General features: G+C 45.2%; 1 protein-coding gene across 1 annotated transcript; it reads left to right on the forward strand.

Annotated features, from left to right (window-relative positions):
• Positions 1 to 433: 433 nt before the first annotated feature.
• On the forward strand, positions 434 to 12,482 carry UTP11 (UTP11 small subunit processome component). The gene is made up of 8 exons (XM_015070328.3): positions 434 to 601; positions 5,146 to 5,207; positions 6,658 to 6,760; positions 7,386 to 7,499; positions 7,984 to 8,077; positions 8,165 to 8,295; positions 10,400 to 10,510; positions 11,247 to 12,482. The coding sequence occupies exons 1-8, from the start codon at positions 539 to 541 to the stop codon at positions 11,328 to 11,330; spliced, it is 762 nt and encodes a 253-aa protein (XP_014925814.1). The 5' UTR covers positions 434 to 538; the 3' UTR covers positions 11,331 to 12,482.
• The last annotated feature ends 3,013 nt before the right edge of the window (positions 12,483 to 15,495 follow it).

Consider the following 15,495-nt stretch of genomic DNA (forward strand, 5'->3'; position numbering starts at 1 on the left):
ACCTGTCAAAAGTCACAGCTGCTGGTAAGTGGCAGAGCCAAACCTGGTTTTAAGGTCTCCTGTCTCTAGAACGCTCTTTCCCGTACATGTTAAAATTCACACGGTTCCTGCCTCTAAACACACCGTGTAACTAGGGCAAGTGGAGCAGAGCTGTTTGGTGACTGCACATGCGCACACTCCAAGCACAGCTCAGCCCCAGGGCAGTGCCAGCCACGTGTTCCCAGGTGACCACGCGGAGCGGAGCGCGAAAACGAGAGATCTGGGTACACGTGCACAAGCTCTGGCGAATGAAAACTTAGTCTTGCAGGGTCACGAGACTAGACCTAGGAAACTACACTTCCCAGAAGCAGCTCGCGCTGGACGCCTTTGCTAGATGACGTAGTTCCGGGAAGGCACGGGTCGGATAGGCTGCGGGGAGGAAGTGGGCGGTTCTAAGCGTCTGGCGCCCTGGCCTACTTCCGGTAGGATCGGGGTACTAGGCGGCTGAGGCGGTGCGGGGCTGGCGTTGTCTCCTGAGCTTTTCCAGGCGTGAGTAGCGATGGCAGCGGCTTTTCGGAAGGCGGCTAAGTCCCGGCAGCGAGAACACCGAGAGCGAAGCCAGGTAGGACCGCACAGGTCCCACGAGCGCTGGCCCGTGGCCCCGTGTGCCTCCCTCACCCCTTTCTCCTCACCTGCGGGACCAGGTCCCTTTGGCGCGTCGCTGGGGCACGTAAATAAATGCAAATATATGCTAATGTGCCGGCGTGCCTGGGGCGGAGCCTCGAAGCCTGGGGAGGGGAGGGGGGTCGTCGTTCCCGTTCCCTGCCTTACTCCCGACCGGTTCTTTGGGTATAGTCAAAGCTGTCTTGCGGAATTTCAGTGCGGAGGTAGTTGGGTGAGACGCCGTGTGTAAAATGCTTGACCTGGGAGGAAGGTGAGGCCAAAGCGCATACCGGCTGGAACTGGAACCCCCATCTAAGGGTGCAGAGCCCTGCCCACTGCGTAGGGGGGCGGGGGTCAGTAACCCAAGAGATCGGTGCTGATAATGTAACACCGACAGGCGTGGGCTTAGCGCAGAATCTTATGAAGGTCTGCAGTATACGCTTTTTATGTCTCAGGCCATAATGTTTTCCATCCCCATTGTACAGGTGAACAAACTGAGGCCCAGAGAGCAGAAGTGACTTGCCGAGTCCTAAACCCCAAATTCAGGTGGATAAACAGTTGTAGGACTTCTGTGGAGGGTGTGTCTGTGTTGGGGAGGTTGAGTAGAAACTAGTTTAATATATGCAGAACCAGCGCATCCATTTCACCGTGCTTAAAAACCACATATACAACCTAGTTACCTGGTCCAACTTCATTTTGCAGGTGGGGAAGAGAGGGAGAAAGATGTGTCCAAAGTTGTGTTGCTCACTGATGGGGGGAATTAAGGCCTCCTAACCAGAGTCAGTCTTCCTCCTTAATAGCATTTATCAGATATTTATTGTGCACTTACTGTGTGCTCAGTCGTGTGCTAGGAGCAATAGTGCAATTTACCACCTAATTGTGGTACCTGTTTGAACCTATTTGTGGGCCTATCTAAAAGTAATGATAGGGGCGCCTGGGTGGCTCAGTCCTTGAGCGTGACTCTTGACTTCTGCTCAGGTCATGATCCCAGGGTCATGAGATTGCGCTGGGCTCTGCCCTGACAGAGTGGAGCCTGCTTGGGATTCTCTCTTCCCCTCTCTCTGCCCCACCCCACTTGCTTGCTTGCTCGCTCAAAATAAATTAAAAAAAAAAAAAAAAAAAGTAACGATAGCAGTGTTTGTTGTGGGCCAGAGCCAAAAGTGCAGAATGCTTTACTCGTTATCTCATTTAACTGTTGACACCGTGTGGAGGTAGGTACCGTCATTTTCTCACATTTGCAGATGGGGAAACGAAGACTCAGATAGGTTAAGTAATTTGCCTAAAGACATACAGCTGTAGTTGGCAACTGGCAAAGCCAGAAATCAGACCAGGAATCCAGAGGCCACTAAAAGATGAATAAAGAGGCACCTGTAAAAGGGGAGCCTGGGTGGCTCAGTCACATGGGTCTCCGACCTCAGCTCAGGTCATGATCTCATGGTTCTTGAGTTCGGGCCCCGCTTCTGGCTCTGTGCTGGCAGCTCAGAGCCTGGCGCTTGCTTTAGATTTTGTGTCTCCCTCTATCTGCCCTCCCCCGTTCACACTCCATGTGTCTCTCTCTCTCAAAAAAAAAAAAAAAAAAAAAAAAAAAAAAAAAAAAAAATATATATATATATATATATATATATATATATATATATATATATAAAGAGGCACCCGTATAACAGATAGCACAGGAACACTGCCAAATGAGGAATTTGAATGGGAAAAGTAGAGATGATGCGGGAGCTTCCTGGTGAAACTTACTGAACTTTGAAGGGAATGATAATAGCTGTCACTTTTTGAGCATTGATTGTATGTTAGGTACAGCCCAACATGCTGTACAAGGATGATCTCATTTAAATCTACAGCGTGTCTATGAGGTGGATGTTATCCATATTTTCCATGTGAGGACTCTGATGCTTAAAGAGGTTGAATAGTGTATCCAAAATATCAGTTGTAAGTAGTTGGTTTGGATTAACAGAGAAGGGGAGGGGCAGGAGAGAATCCCAAGCAAGCCGGACGCAGGGCTCAAACTTGTGGAGCTGGAACTCACGAACCGTGGGACCATGACCTGAGCCGAAACCAAGAGTCGGACACTTAACTGACTGAGCCACCGGCACTCCAGAAGACAGAGGGCTTCTAAGGCTGGACATAAGCATGACACGGTCATGTTTGAGTAGGAATAGAGGATCTTTGTGGGAGAGGTAAGAAGAAGGCCATGCTGGAAAGATGGGTAAACATGTTGACCAGGGTACTCTATGTCTGGGTAAAGTTTGGACTTTATGCCATAGGTTCTTCACTGAGGTGGTGGGCCAGCTACTGAAGATGTTTTGTATGGAGGGAGTAGGTATAATTAGGTGAGCTACTTCAGATGCAATGGCCAGTCTTCTTCTATAACTCAGATCCCTTTGAATTAGCGTTTTTGTAATTTTTGGGTAGATAGCCAGTATCTATGATTCCTGGATTGTAGAGTATTTCTGTTTTGAATTTTTTTTTTTTTTTTTTTAGTTTTAGAGAGAGCGAGTGAGAGCATGCGTGGGAGAGAGGGACAGCAAGAGAGGGAGAGAGAGAATCTTAAGCAGGCTTCATGCTCAGTGTGAAGCCGGACACAGGGGCTCAGTCCCATGATCTGAGCTGAAGGCAAGAATCGGACGCTCCACTGACTGAGCCACCCAGGCCACTCTCTAGTTTCAAAAAAAAAAAAAATTTCATTTTTTTTACATTTATTTATTTTTGAGAAACAGACAAAGCATGAGCAGGGGAGTGGCAGAGAGAGGAGACACAGAATCTGAAGCAGGCTCCAAGCAAGCGGTCAGCACAGAGCCAGATGAGGGGCTTGAACGCACAAACTGTGAGATCATGACCTGAGTTGACCCGAGGTCAGTCGGACGCTCAACGGACTGAGCCACCTAGGTGCCCGGGCCACCCTCTGGTTTTAATTTTTGAGGAACCTCCATACTGTTTTCCACAGTGGCTGCATCCATTTTCATTCCCACCAATAGTGCATGAGGGTTCCTTCTTCTTCACATCCTTGCCAACACCTGTTTCTTGTGTTTGTTGTGTTTTTGATTTCAGTTTGGCTGTTATTTTAATTATTGAATTATTTGTTGCATCATTTCAAGGATAAAAATTGAGAAAGGTAACTTAAAAATGTCATCTGCTAATATTATACAAGTTTAAACTTGTGTGTAGTATTGTATTAGAAGTGTATGTACCTTCTTGGGGAGCCTGGGTGGCTCAGTCAGTTAAGCATCCGACTTCAGCTCAGGTCACGATCTCGCGGTCCGTGAGTTCGAGCCCCGCGTCGGGCTCTGGGCTGATGGCTCGGAGCCTGGAGCCTGCTTCCAATTCTGTATCTCCCTCTCTCTCTGCCCCTCCCCGTTCATGCTCTGTCTCTCTCTGTCTCAAAAATAAATAAAAAACGTTAAAAAAAAAAAAGTGTATGTACCTTCTCAAAAATTGAGATTATTCAGAGCAGGAGAAGATGCGGTCTCTTTTGGGGAAGAGCACAGACTCTGGCCTGACATAGAGTGGGTTCTGGTTCTAGCTTTGCCAGTTATTCTGTGTTCTTGGGCAAGTCATTCTCTAAACTTTATTCCCCTTTTGGAAAATTGGGATAACAATCGTATGTTTTATCTACTTCTCCTGTTTGTTGTGGGGATTAAGGGATTGTGTGTAACGAGCACAGCAGATTGCTTTGTAACAGAGTACGTGCTTAATAAATGTGGCCTGTTATGATGATGTGGGCAGAAACATCTAGCACAGATACTGACATATATTAATTGCTCAACAAATAGCTTGTAGAAAGATAATACCAAGATATAATCCTTGTGCCTTCCATGCTATCCAAGTTCTGTGTCAGAAGGGTATTCTGTGTCACACTCGGTTTTCTCTCTTACTTCTTACCAAAGGAATAATAATAACAGTAAACATGTGGTGGGTACTAGCCTTGTGCCAGGCCAGGTGCCAGCACTGCCCCTTACAGAGGCTCATTTAATCCTAATGATAACCAGGGGAAGCAGGTATTGTTATTCTCGTTTTAGGAAACAGCAGCTCAGAGAAGTGAAGTGACTTGCATAAGGTCACAGGTTGTTAAGAGGTAACGCTTGGATTTGAACCCAGTTCTTGGACTCTAAATTTAGAGCCCTTACCACAGTTGCCTCCCTGTTATTATATTTTCCCTTCATAGTATTTTTTAAACCCTTGGATTAAGGCTGTAGTAATTTTAGTACAGCTGGCAACTGCTTGCTTAGTGCCGAGTCATTGTTGCCTCTCTCTGTCCTTAATAGGCCAGGAAACCTACTATGGCAGTGCTTATGACCTCTCTGGCGTCCGTATAGTACCTCTCATCCTTGGGCAGAGCCCAGTGGGGGAGGGAAGGGAACAGGGTAGCAAGTTGGCTCCAAGGACATGGATTTACTGAGCACTCCAGAGACTCTTGTTCTTGTGAGGTGTCATGTTGATTTGGGCATGTGTTTGCTGGGGGAACTAAGCACTTTCTTTTTTTTCCCTTTTGTCTTCTAGCCTGGCTTTCGAAAACATCTGGGCCTGCTGGAAAAAAAGAAAGATTACAAACTTCGCGCAGAGTGAGTTCGGTTTCCTGGTAGAGGTGCTGCCAAGAAGGTTGACCACTTCCCTGCACGGCAGCTGGATTGCCCAAGTGTCTGACGGGGGATAATTTCCTGCCATTGATAAAATGGCCAGAACGCTGGCAACCCGTCAGATACTTGTTTGTGACCCTAAACTTCTCTCTTTGTTTGGGCAGAGCGTTATTTATTTAACTACAGTTGCACTGCGAATTTTTTCTAATTCTGTTGTTCCAGATAGTTTGCTCATAGTGGCTTTGATTTGCCCCTGCCTTGGTGTTTGAGCCAAAAGCAGAATCTCTTTTTTTCTCTCCCTTCTCTTGAAATGCAAGATAGAATCTAAAATTCCAGTTGTTGAGTCTCTTACATCACCCCGTGTGTGGTGTGGAATGAAGAGATGTGAAAGATGGATTCATAAGACTGAGCGTGGGTGATAATGAACTCTGAAAACATTTCATAAAACAATTACCTCTATTTTTCTTCTTTGGCACTTTATTTGGAGAATAAATTATAATTATTTGTTAACTGTGCATGTCAGCTGAGGTCCTTTTGTGCTCCTGCTACAGATGGTGATGGATTAAGTGGATTGCTCTGGGTCCCAGAGTTAAGGCTAATAATGATAACTGAGTGCTATTATTGGATTAGGTAGTGTTTTGGGAGACTTGCAATATTTACACTTATTTATTCCTCCCAACAACCTTCTGGGATACTGTTCTCATCATACCCATTCTACAGATTAAATTAAGATGCAGATTGGTTAGCTAAATTATCCAGGATTACTTAGCTAGAAGTGGTGGAGTTAAGGTTTTAATCCAGATAGTCTGGCTTCAGAGTCCACGATTCTAGTCAGTATGCTATTCTGTGCTGTGTAGTTTTGGAACCTTATTTGGTCAGTTGGTGCCCAAGCTTACATCAGAACCCTTTCTTTTTTTTAAACGTTTATTTTTGAAGGGGAGAGAGACAGAGCGTGAGTGGGGGAGGGGCAGAAAGACAGGGAGACACAGTATCTGAAGCAGGCTGCAGGCTCTGAGCCATCAGCACAGAGCCCTATGCGGGGCTCAAACCCACGAGCTGTGAGATCATGACCTAGGCCGAAGTCAGACGATTTACCGACTGAGCCACCCGGGCGCCCTGATCAGAACCCTTTCTAATGAGCTTTAATATGTGCTTTCTTTGGTGTTTCCCTCTAAAGATGTAAAAAGCGCTAAAACATGTGAGATGGGGACAGTTTCAGGTGAATTTTGGGATAAAAGAGTAGCCTACAGTGACGGGATCTCAACATTAGTGACAGTGGAGTCTGGATCAAATCTAGTCATTGCTCTGGCTTTTTTGAGTTTCATTTTGTATGAACTTTAGATGCTTGTAAAGTGTGCTCTTGTGGGTTTTTTTGTTTGTGCTTTTTTGTTTTTGGATTTTTTTTGTTATGAACTTCACTTAAACTGCCTTTTAGTGACTACCGGAAAAAGCAAGAGTACCTCAGAGCTCTCCGGAAGAAGGCTCTTGAAAAAAATCCAGATGAATTCTACTATAAAATGACTCGGGTTAAACTCCAGGTAGGTACCTAATGGATCAGTTGGTATTCTGAGCTCCAACTCAATAAAGAAAATAGATGGGGGAAGAGATGGAGAGGAAGGCGCCTTGGCCTTTATTTAGCCCTTCTCCACTTGGTCCAAATGCTCTTGGTCAGTATCCAAGGCAAACTGTCCCTTCATGAACAGCATGCATTTCTATTCCTGAATCTGAGTTGTCTTATGACTGGAGCTCTTCTTTCTTTTTTTTCTTTCTTTCTTTATTTTTTTAATGTTAATTTTTGAGAGAGAGAGTGCAAGTGGGGGTGGGGGGCAGAGAGGGAGAGAGAGAGAGACAGAATCCGAAGCAGGCTCTAGTCTCTGAGCTGTCAGCACAGAGCCCGACGCAGGGCTTGAACTCACAAACCGTGAGATCATGACCTGAGCCGAAGTCAGACTTAACTGACTGAGCCACCCAGCCACCTCTGCCTGGAGCTGTTCTAAGAGTGGATGATGAGGTGCTAAATTGAACATGCATCTAGGGGCTTAGTACATTGGACTGCTGTTGCAGATGGCATTCAGTTGTCTTTGTTCCAGTCATAAGCTATGCTGACAGCTTATCAGTGATTTTAATCTAAGAGGGACTGTATTTTTTAAATCTGGATTTTAGGATGGAGTTCACGTTATTAAGGAGACTAAGGAAGAAGTAACTCCAGAACAGCTGAAACTGATGAAAACCCAGGATGTCAAATACATAGAAATGAAAAGGGTTGCAGAAGCTAAGGTAACAACTGAAGCCCTTTGTTCTGTTGTATTTTTGTTAAGGAAAGAAATGCAGATTCAGTGACTTCAAATTATAAGTTGATTTCTTCTTGAAGTACTTGTGTATGGTATAATGATTTAGAAGTGTAGTCAGTATGGTAGAGTGGAAAGAGTTCAGATTTGGAAATGAGACAGACTTAGGTTTGAATTCTGGCTCTGCCATTTATTAGCCCCATGATTATGGACAAATTAACATTCTTGAGAGATTGGTTCCTCATTTCTATTTCATGGGATTGTTGTAAGGATTAAATGAGTTTTGTGGAATGTGTAGCCCAGTCACTTAACTGTGGTTGGTGCTTGATGGATGTTTAGCCGTTCTTTAAAAGAATGAAGCACATTTTTTTGCTGGCTCGTGATAATGATGTGAAATGGTTTACACTTTTGACATTCATCTCTGATACCCTGGAAGAACCCAGTGTAAAATGAGATCCTGTTCTGTATTCTAGAAAATTGAAAGACTGAAATCAGAGCTCCATCTGCTGGATTTCCAGGGGAAGCAACAGAATAAGCATGTGTTTTTTTTTGACACCAAAAAGGAAGGTATGAAATGTTTGAGGGTTTCTGGGATAGTCTAGGATGTTGGTGTATGTTTGGTGTTAGTGCCTTAAGAATTGTCTTGACTTTCAGTTGAACAGTTTGATATTGCCACTCACCTGCGAACAGCCCCGGAACTTGTTGACAGAGTCTTTAATAGACCCACAATAGAGACCTTGCAGAAGGAGAAAGTGAAGGGGGTTACCCAGCAGACTCGACTTAAGGTAATTTTCTCCGTTGTTTTCAGGTCTGAGCTTAGGAGAATATAGGATCCACACCCCCCCCCCCCACCCCCCCCGCATTTACTATAATTAAGGAAAGCTCATTAAGTTCCCTTAGAAAAGTGGAAGGAAGATTTGATGATGGGATGGGGATGGATGAAGGTTCCTTGGTTTTTAAGATTGGGGGGTGTGTGGCATAGTGTGGCTTAGTGGTTGGAAGCTTAAGGGTTTGGCTTTATTTTTTTTAATTAAAAAAATTGTTTTAAATGTTTTATTTATTTTTGAGTGTGAGAGTGTGAGTAGGGGAGAGACAGAGAGAGAGGGGAATAGAAAATCCTAAACAGGCTCTGATAGCAGCAAGCCCAGTGAAGGGCTCAAACTCACAAACTGAGATTATGACCCAAACTGATGTCAATCAACTGAGCCACCTAGGTGCCCCTGGTCTGGCTTTTAGATTTGCATTTGAATCCCACCTCTCTCTCTGGGCTTTGTGCCTTTAAGACTTGTGACTGATGCCTACCTTGTAAAATGCAGAGAGAGGAGGGGACACTGAAGATTTAGGGATTTGGTATATTCTGATATTGAACCTTCAGCAGCAAATACACATCTCAAAAAGTCTTTACATATTATACATTTGTAACCAGAATTTTGTATTGACTTTTCCTTATGGTGCTTTCCATCACTGTAACTGGGTTTGTGCAGAAGACATGCTTTTTCTCAGAGCCTTCTGGAGTTGAACTCTCACTTCTGACTGATTCATTAAAAAAAAATGCTGTCAATGTGTTTCAAGCAGACAGCTGTTCTGTTTTGATTTGAATCATTTACACCGCATCAGCTTTGCTTCCAATGTTTAATTTCACAGCAGTTTCTCTAGCTCAGAGGCAGCTAAACTTGCGTTGGTAATATAAATACCCCTAATTAGTTTGACTATATTGGGTAATCCCATAAATCTGACAGTCTGTGTAATAAAGTGAAAACAAAAGCTGTCTGAAACCACTGCTGCGAGACTATGCTAGAATTGGTGAATTGTTTAAATCTGAAGCCCAGTGATGGTCCCCCCTTGTAGATAACACTTCCAGCTGAGGAGCCGGCTGACTAGTATTCTCGTGATAACCCTGTTTGTCAATTAGTTGTATTTTCAATTAGCTGTGTCACTAACACTTCTCAAGTGTTATGGTGGTCCCTAAAGAGATTAGTGTTCCCAACAGAATAGTTCACAGACATGCCTTGTAAGTTGGAAAGATTTGGATCTTGCTGTTCTTGTCCAGTGGTGTTGTTTCTTCTGGTTGTTTTGTTTAAAGCGAAAATATTTTCATTAAGAGACTGATGGTGGATTGTAAGGGAATTTTTAAAGCAAAAATATTTTCATTAAGAGACTGATGGTGGATTGTAAGGGAATTTTTAATCTCTCTAACTTGGAGGGGTGGGCAACCCATGGATGAGTTGTAGGAAGTCTGTGAACACTCTCATTCCACACAGACATTTTGTGCAGATAGGCATATGCGTTTGCACAAATTTGCATCAACACACATACACATTTATTTCAGGAAAGAATCCACAGCTTTCATCAGTTTCTCAGGGGTTCATGATTCCCCCAAATTGAAGGGCCACTGGCCTTTGAGGGGATATTTCAGCAGTGAGAATTCTCAGGTCAGCTTCTGCTGAAAAAGTCCTGCTCTCTGAGTTCTGTGGTTCTCAGACACCTGCACACTGTCCATTAGCCTTTCTATTCTCTGTTCACTTTGTGTAGGGTTTCCAGGATTGGCTCATTCCTGCATTGCCTTAGGTAACCGGGACGCTCACACAAAGGTCAAACAGCTTAGTGTAGTAGTGGAAAGATTCCTGGGACCCGTGAGACTCGTGGGACAGTCCTGACTCTGTTCCAGGTGAACCTTGTGTCCCTGGGCAAGTCTCCAACGTTCTGTTAGCTCTAGAATCTGGTGTTCCTAAAATGGGCAATTTTATGGTCCCTTGTGTTGATTCTGAGTAAGGAGGAGGGAGTTGATGAAACCATTTATGCATTTGGACTTGAGTGGATTAAAAGCAGTTTTTAATTCATTTTTATCTTGTTAATTTTATTGAAAACGGGTGTGTATTTCTTCCACAGCGGATAGCTAAAGAAAGGCAAAAGCAGTATAACTGCCTGACGCAGCGGATTGAACGCGAGAAGAAATTGTTTGTTATTGCACAGAAAATTCAAACACGCAAAGATCTTCTGGTAAGGAAAGAGAGCCTTAGGCCCTTCCTTTTATTTTATTTTTTTTCCTTTCTCTCTTGTAAAGGTTTTAACTTAGACTGGATTTCAGCTGTGTGTAAATCAACCCCAGTGAAAATGTCTGCTCCTCAGGGGCAGTGGTTTGAGCCAGTGTCTGTTACTCTGACAGTGTTGAAATGTTCCTTGATTAAGAAGGTAATAAGGGGCTTATTAGTCAGTGCTTTGGAACAGCAAAGGGTAGGATCAGGTAGCATATGAACTTTATAGCTTATGAGCAGCTATGTGTAACATTTAAGCAGGTTAACAAAGCAGTGTGTGCCACTCATTGGTGTTTAAAAATAGACAACATTGTGTTGTTGAATAGCACAGCTAAGGATTATGTGATGCTCCTTTCATATTAGTACCATTCCTCTAAATGTCAAATTCTTCAGCTTTGTAGATCGTTCAGATCTGCCTTTCTCAACCAGGGTTCCGTGTGAGAATAAGCCCTACAGAAAAATGATTTGACTCCCTGTCTTCTCAGTTTTTCTGGAAACTTCAACATAGTGTTAGCATTATAGATTCCCAGGGGAGAACATGATTCACTGCATCTGGGGATACTTGAGGGTAGTAGGGCTTTGTCCTTCCTGTACTTTGAGAAGGACTGAATTAGGGGCTTTCCAATAGGTAGTTTATTAACCTTCCTGTTTTACAAAATGCTATCCTACCATTTACTGGTAACCTTTTTAATCTTTTGTAGGACAAAACTCAGAAGGTGAAGGTGAAGAAAGAAACAGTGAACTCCCCAGCTATTTACAAATTTCAGAGTCGTCGAAAACGTTGAAGTGGTACAGATGAGCTTTGTCATTCCATACAGAAGAGAATTCCTTTTTTTTTCCCTGAGTAACTTCAGATTCCATTAGCCTGAATGACATGATTTTTCCTGTTTGTAATTTTATTATAGATCTGACATGTGATATTTTTCTGTGGACACCATTAAAGCCCCTTCCCATGTCTTATTGTTTTGAGGGTTGTGAAATCAGCCTTAGTTTTATATTCTTACATATTTTTTTCCTTATGAAAGTTATATAATCTTATTACTGCAAATTTGGAAAATAAATGAATTCTTCCCTAATCCCAGTACTAATTGAGGAACAATAAATAGTTATTAGTGCTAGCAGCTAGGGCAATGAAAGTGAACAAAACTGTGAGCATTCTGGTTTATTTCCTCCATTCTTTTTTTTTTTTTTTTTTTTAAGTTTACTTATTTATTTTGAGAGAGCATGAGGGGCAGGAGAGGGGGAGAGAGAGAATCCCAAGCAGGCTCTGTGCTGACAGCAAACTGAGATGAGCTGAGATCAAGAGTTGGATGCTCAACTGGCTGAGCCACCTAGGTGCCCCTATTTCCTCCATTCTATAAAGGTGTGTACTGGTTTTTAATTACGTTTTTGTGTTTTGTAGTTGTAATTACAGTAAACAATTTTACATCTTTTTTCACTTCAATTCTTCCATTTTGTTACATCACTTAATTTTTTATTTTTTAAAGTTTACTTTGAGAGAGAGCGTGTGCATACATGCAAACGGGGGGGAGGGGTGGAGAGAGAGAGGAAGAGAGAGAGAATCCCAAGTTTGAGCCGGGGGATCATGAGCTGAGCTGAAATCAAGAGCTGGATCCTCAGGGCACCTGGGTGGCTGACTTGGTTAAGCATCTGACTTCGGCTCAGGTCATGATCCATGGGTTTGAGCCCTGCATCGGGCTCTGTGCTGACAGCTCGGAGCCTGGAGCCTGCTTCTGATTCTGTGTCTCCCTCTTTCTGACCCTCCCCTGCTCATACTCTGTCTCTTTCTGTCTCTCAAAAATGAATAAACTTTAAAAAAAAAAATTAAAAGTCGGATGCTCAACCAACTGAGCCATCCAGGTGCCACACATCATTAATTTTTTAAAAGTAGTATATGCTCATAGTAGAAATTAAAATAAATATTTTTAATGCTTGCATGTTTGATTTAGTGGGCAGACTGATTTTACCTTCCTTCCTTCTGTGTTTATGGATATCCAGTGGCTTCATAAAGTAGCCAAGGAGGAATTTTCTTTCTCTTACGCTTTATGGCTCTTTAGCTACAGATAGAAACCCTTGGAACTAGGAACCCATGGTGGCACCTCCTTATTGATGAAGCTCATATCGGACAGATCTGGCTGTGTTCCTGCCCTCTGCACTTCTGGCCAGCTCCTGATTCCAAGGCTGTAGATGGCTTGGTACAGGCCTGTGCCCTGGAGGTGCGGACTGCAGAGCATGTGTAGCAGCTCCTTTGTCTTCCCAGAGCCTCACTCTTCCTGTCTATGTCAGGGTGGTAAGCTGAGGCTGGTCAAGACAGGACTGAGCATGCTTGGAGCAAATGTGGGAGGAGCAGAGTTCTGGGAGGTGTGCTTACACCTCACCCCTGTAGGAGGAACAGCTGTGCCTGGATTTTAAAGAGAAAACGAAAATCATTGTTAAAACTTAACAAGTTTCTATGACTGCTAGGCTCCTATATAAAGCCTAAAATGAAAGCATGTTTCCTCAGGGTGTACCCAGTGGGATTTAGATTTGGGAGCCCTGGAAAGTAGGAAGAAGGGCCAGGGAATAGAAGTTAGTAGCTTTTGCCTTAAGGAAGGAAATGCTTCACAGTCTCTGTGTGAACTTCCTTTTGGGGAGGTGGTGAGCTAAGTAAATGTTAATGGTCTTATGACATAGAGGTCTGAGTCCTGAGCCTCAGCTCAGCTGGGCTGTCAGCACAGAGCCTGAAGTGGGGTTTGAACCCACGGACCGTGAGATCATGACCTGAGCCAAAGTCGGATGCTTAACTGACTGAGCCACCCAGGCGCCCTGGCTCTCACTTCAATAGACTTTCAGGGTACTACCCCTCGGGCCTCATGCACACACATATGCGCACACCTATATACCCTCAGGTACACGAACGTGCCAGCAGGGTTTCACATCCGCTGGTTAGGTGCTAAGTAAGTCCTCACGTGTTCTGTAGGTATACAGCAATGCTTCATTGAAGAGGCATGTGTGTAGGCAGGAACGTCTATCCTTTTGGACTACCGTAAGTTCCAGATTAGAGATAGAGAATTATAAGGAGATAAAACCAGGTGTCCCGAATTGCTGTTAACACTGAGGGCTGTCTCTGAGGCCCAAGGAGAGCTTGCCTGCCCCTTGTGATGAACCCAAGACAGATGCCCCAGCCTCCTGGGTGCCGAAAATAGGCCAGGACCTTATGCTTTGGCGCTCAGTGGGACCTCGGACTCCTGGCTCATTGCTTGGGAAGGGGAGAGACTGTTGTTTCCTTAGGATCCACACGTCCAGGCCCCAGAGGTGGTTTGGGCTCTTGGTGGCGTCCTGCCCTGGCTGTGCCAAGGGGAATGCGGGCAGCGTAGGGAGGTGGAAGGCATTGCTCTGAGTCAGAACCTGTGTGGTTCAGGTCTCGTACAAATGAGGTCCCCAGAGTGTCAGCTACAGTAGCTGACGTGGAACATCGAGGTTTCTCGGGCAGGGAACCAACTATCCTGCCTGAGTCCTACTCCACTGCCTCTTAGAGCCCTTCTGACTCCAGCAGTAGAGTGTCAGGCCTTAGCTTTATTCTCGGATTAAATCTTTTTCTAACTCTAGAGGGAACTGATTCCTGGCAACAGGGTAGGAAAGGGCCCAGTAGATGGAGCTGCTGCCCCTTCTCTGGGTGCTGGTGTCTACTCTCTTAGCACTCTTGGCTTCTGTTGGAAGCATCCTGTACTACGTAGGTGCTTAGTTCCTATTTATTGAATTCAGTGCCTTAGAGGAGAACTCTTAGGAAAAAAGGTTTTTTCCACCCCTACTCCTGCAGTTTGAGGTAAGTGTGGTCCCAAAACAAGGAAGGGGCAGGAGAGGGCTTTTCCCCTCACGTTTCTAGTAAGGCCCATGCAAGGAAGCCTGTTGAGTACCACATCGAGAGGGTGGTTCCACCAGGAAATGGTAGGGGGTCTCCCCGTGAGCAGTTGCGAGGGTTTATGTCTAGCTCGCTGTCTCTCCCCCGCTGCTGGTTGTGGGGCAGTGAACAATTAGAGCTGCACATCCTCCAGCAGGGAAGGCAGCCAGCAGACGCAGACTTGCTCTGCCTGCCTGCAGAGGCCGGTGAGGCCAGGGCCTGTTGGGACCTGAACCAGTGAGGCAAGTGGGTATGCGGTGCCGGCCTCCCTCCTCAAGCTCTCCCTGTGCGTCCGTTCACAGCCTTGTGCACAGGGTGTTGGGAGAGGGCGGGCCGAAGCTTGGGTGGGAGTCTTGACCCAAAGCCCCTGGCGAGTGGAGGAATTGGGGGTGGACCCGAAATACTATTGGGGCTGAGCTGGTGGTTTCTTGGGCTCGGGCGGCTGCCTCCTGGGGTCAGAGGGTACATGCTCTCTTGCCCAGCAGGTCATCGGGCCTCCCTCCTGGCGGGGCTCCCACCCAGCTCCGTGGGTTTGTCTCAGCAAAAAGTGCAGGGGAGGAGTGGAGATGAAGCTACGAAACCCCGAGAGGCAGAGCTGGCTTTCCCAAGTCCACCCCTTAGAGTTTGGAAGCTTAAGAGGCTGGCTGGGTCATGCTTCTGCTTGTTCTTTCCTACACTGCTCTGGTCGGAGAGCAAAAAAATCTCTCTTGTTTCTTCAGACTCCCTGTACGGAATCTGCGTGTTCCTCATTCCTAGACCCATCAATGTTGCATTTGGAGTGTTCTGTCTCCTCTGTATCTGTCCAACTAAAGTTTGTACCTAGTTCTCTCTGTCCGGTCTTGCGTGCTTCACTTGATAGCCCTCATCATGAGAGTAAGTAACCGTTTCCTCTCACATCTGGGGAGCAAGCTGCTCGGTGCTGGGGCTGTGGTGCAGTCCTGAGTCCCCGGCTTTGGTGGTTGTAGATGTTGGTCCAGAACAGACCCCAGGACCTAGCAATTTCTAGGCAAGAGGAGCTTATGTGGGGACTGCTATGTTTGGGGTTAAGGGTGGGAAGGAAGCCCTTTCCA

This window comes from Acinonyx jubatus, chromosome C1, assembly GCF_027475565.1.
Source record: "Acinonyx jubatus isolate Ajub_Pintada_27869175 chromosome C1, VMU_Ajub_asm_v1.0, whole genome shotgun sequence".
Classification (NCBI taxonomy): Eukaryota; Metazoa; Chordata; class Mammalia; order Carnivora; family Felidae; genus Acinonyx; species Acinonyx jubatus.

Excerpts from the sequence above, each read along its gene's own strand:
- UTP11 (XM_015070328.3), top strand. The coding sequence starts at position 539 with ATGGCAGCGGCTTTTCGGAAGGCGGCTAAGTCCCGGCAGCGAGAACAC. Across the intron at positions 602-5,145 it reads AACACCGAGAGCGAAGCCAG|CCTGGCTTTCGAAAACATCT; the intron begins GTAGGACCGCAC and ends TTTGTCTTCTAG. Across the intron at positions 7,500-7,983 it reads AAAGGGTTGCAGAAGCTAAG|AAAATTGAAAGACTGAAATC; the intron begins GTAACAACTGAA and ends TCTGTATTCTAG.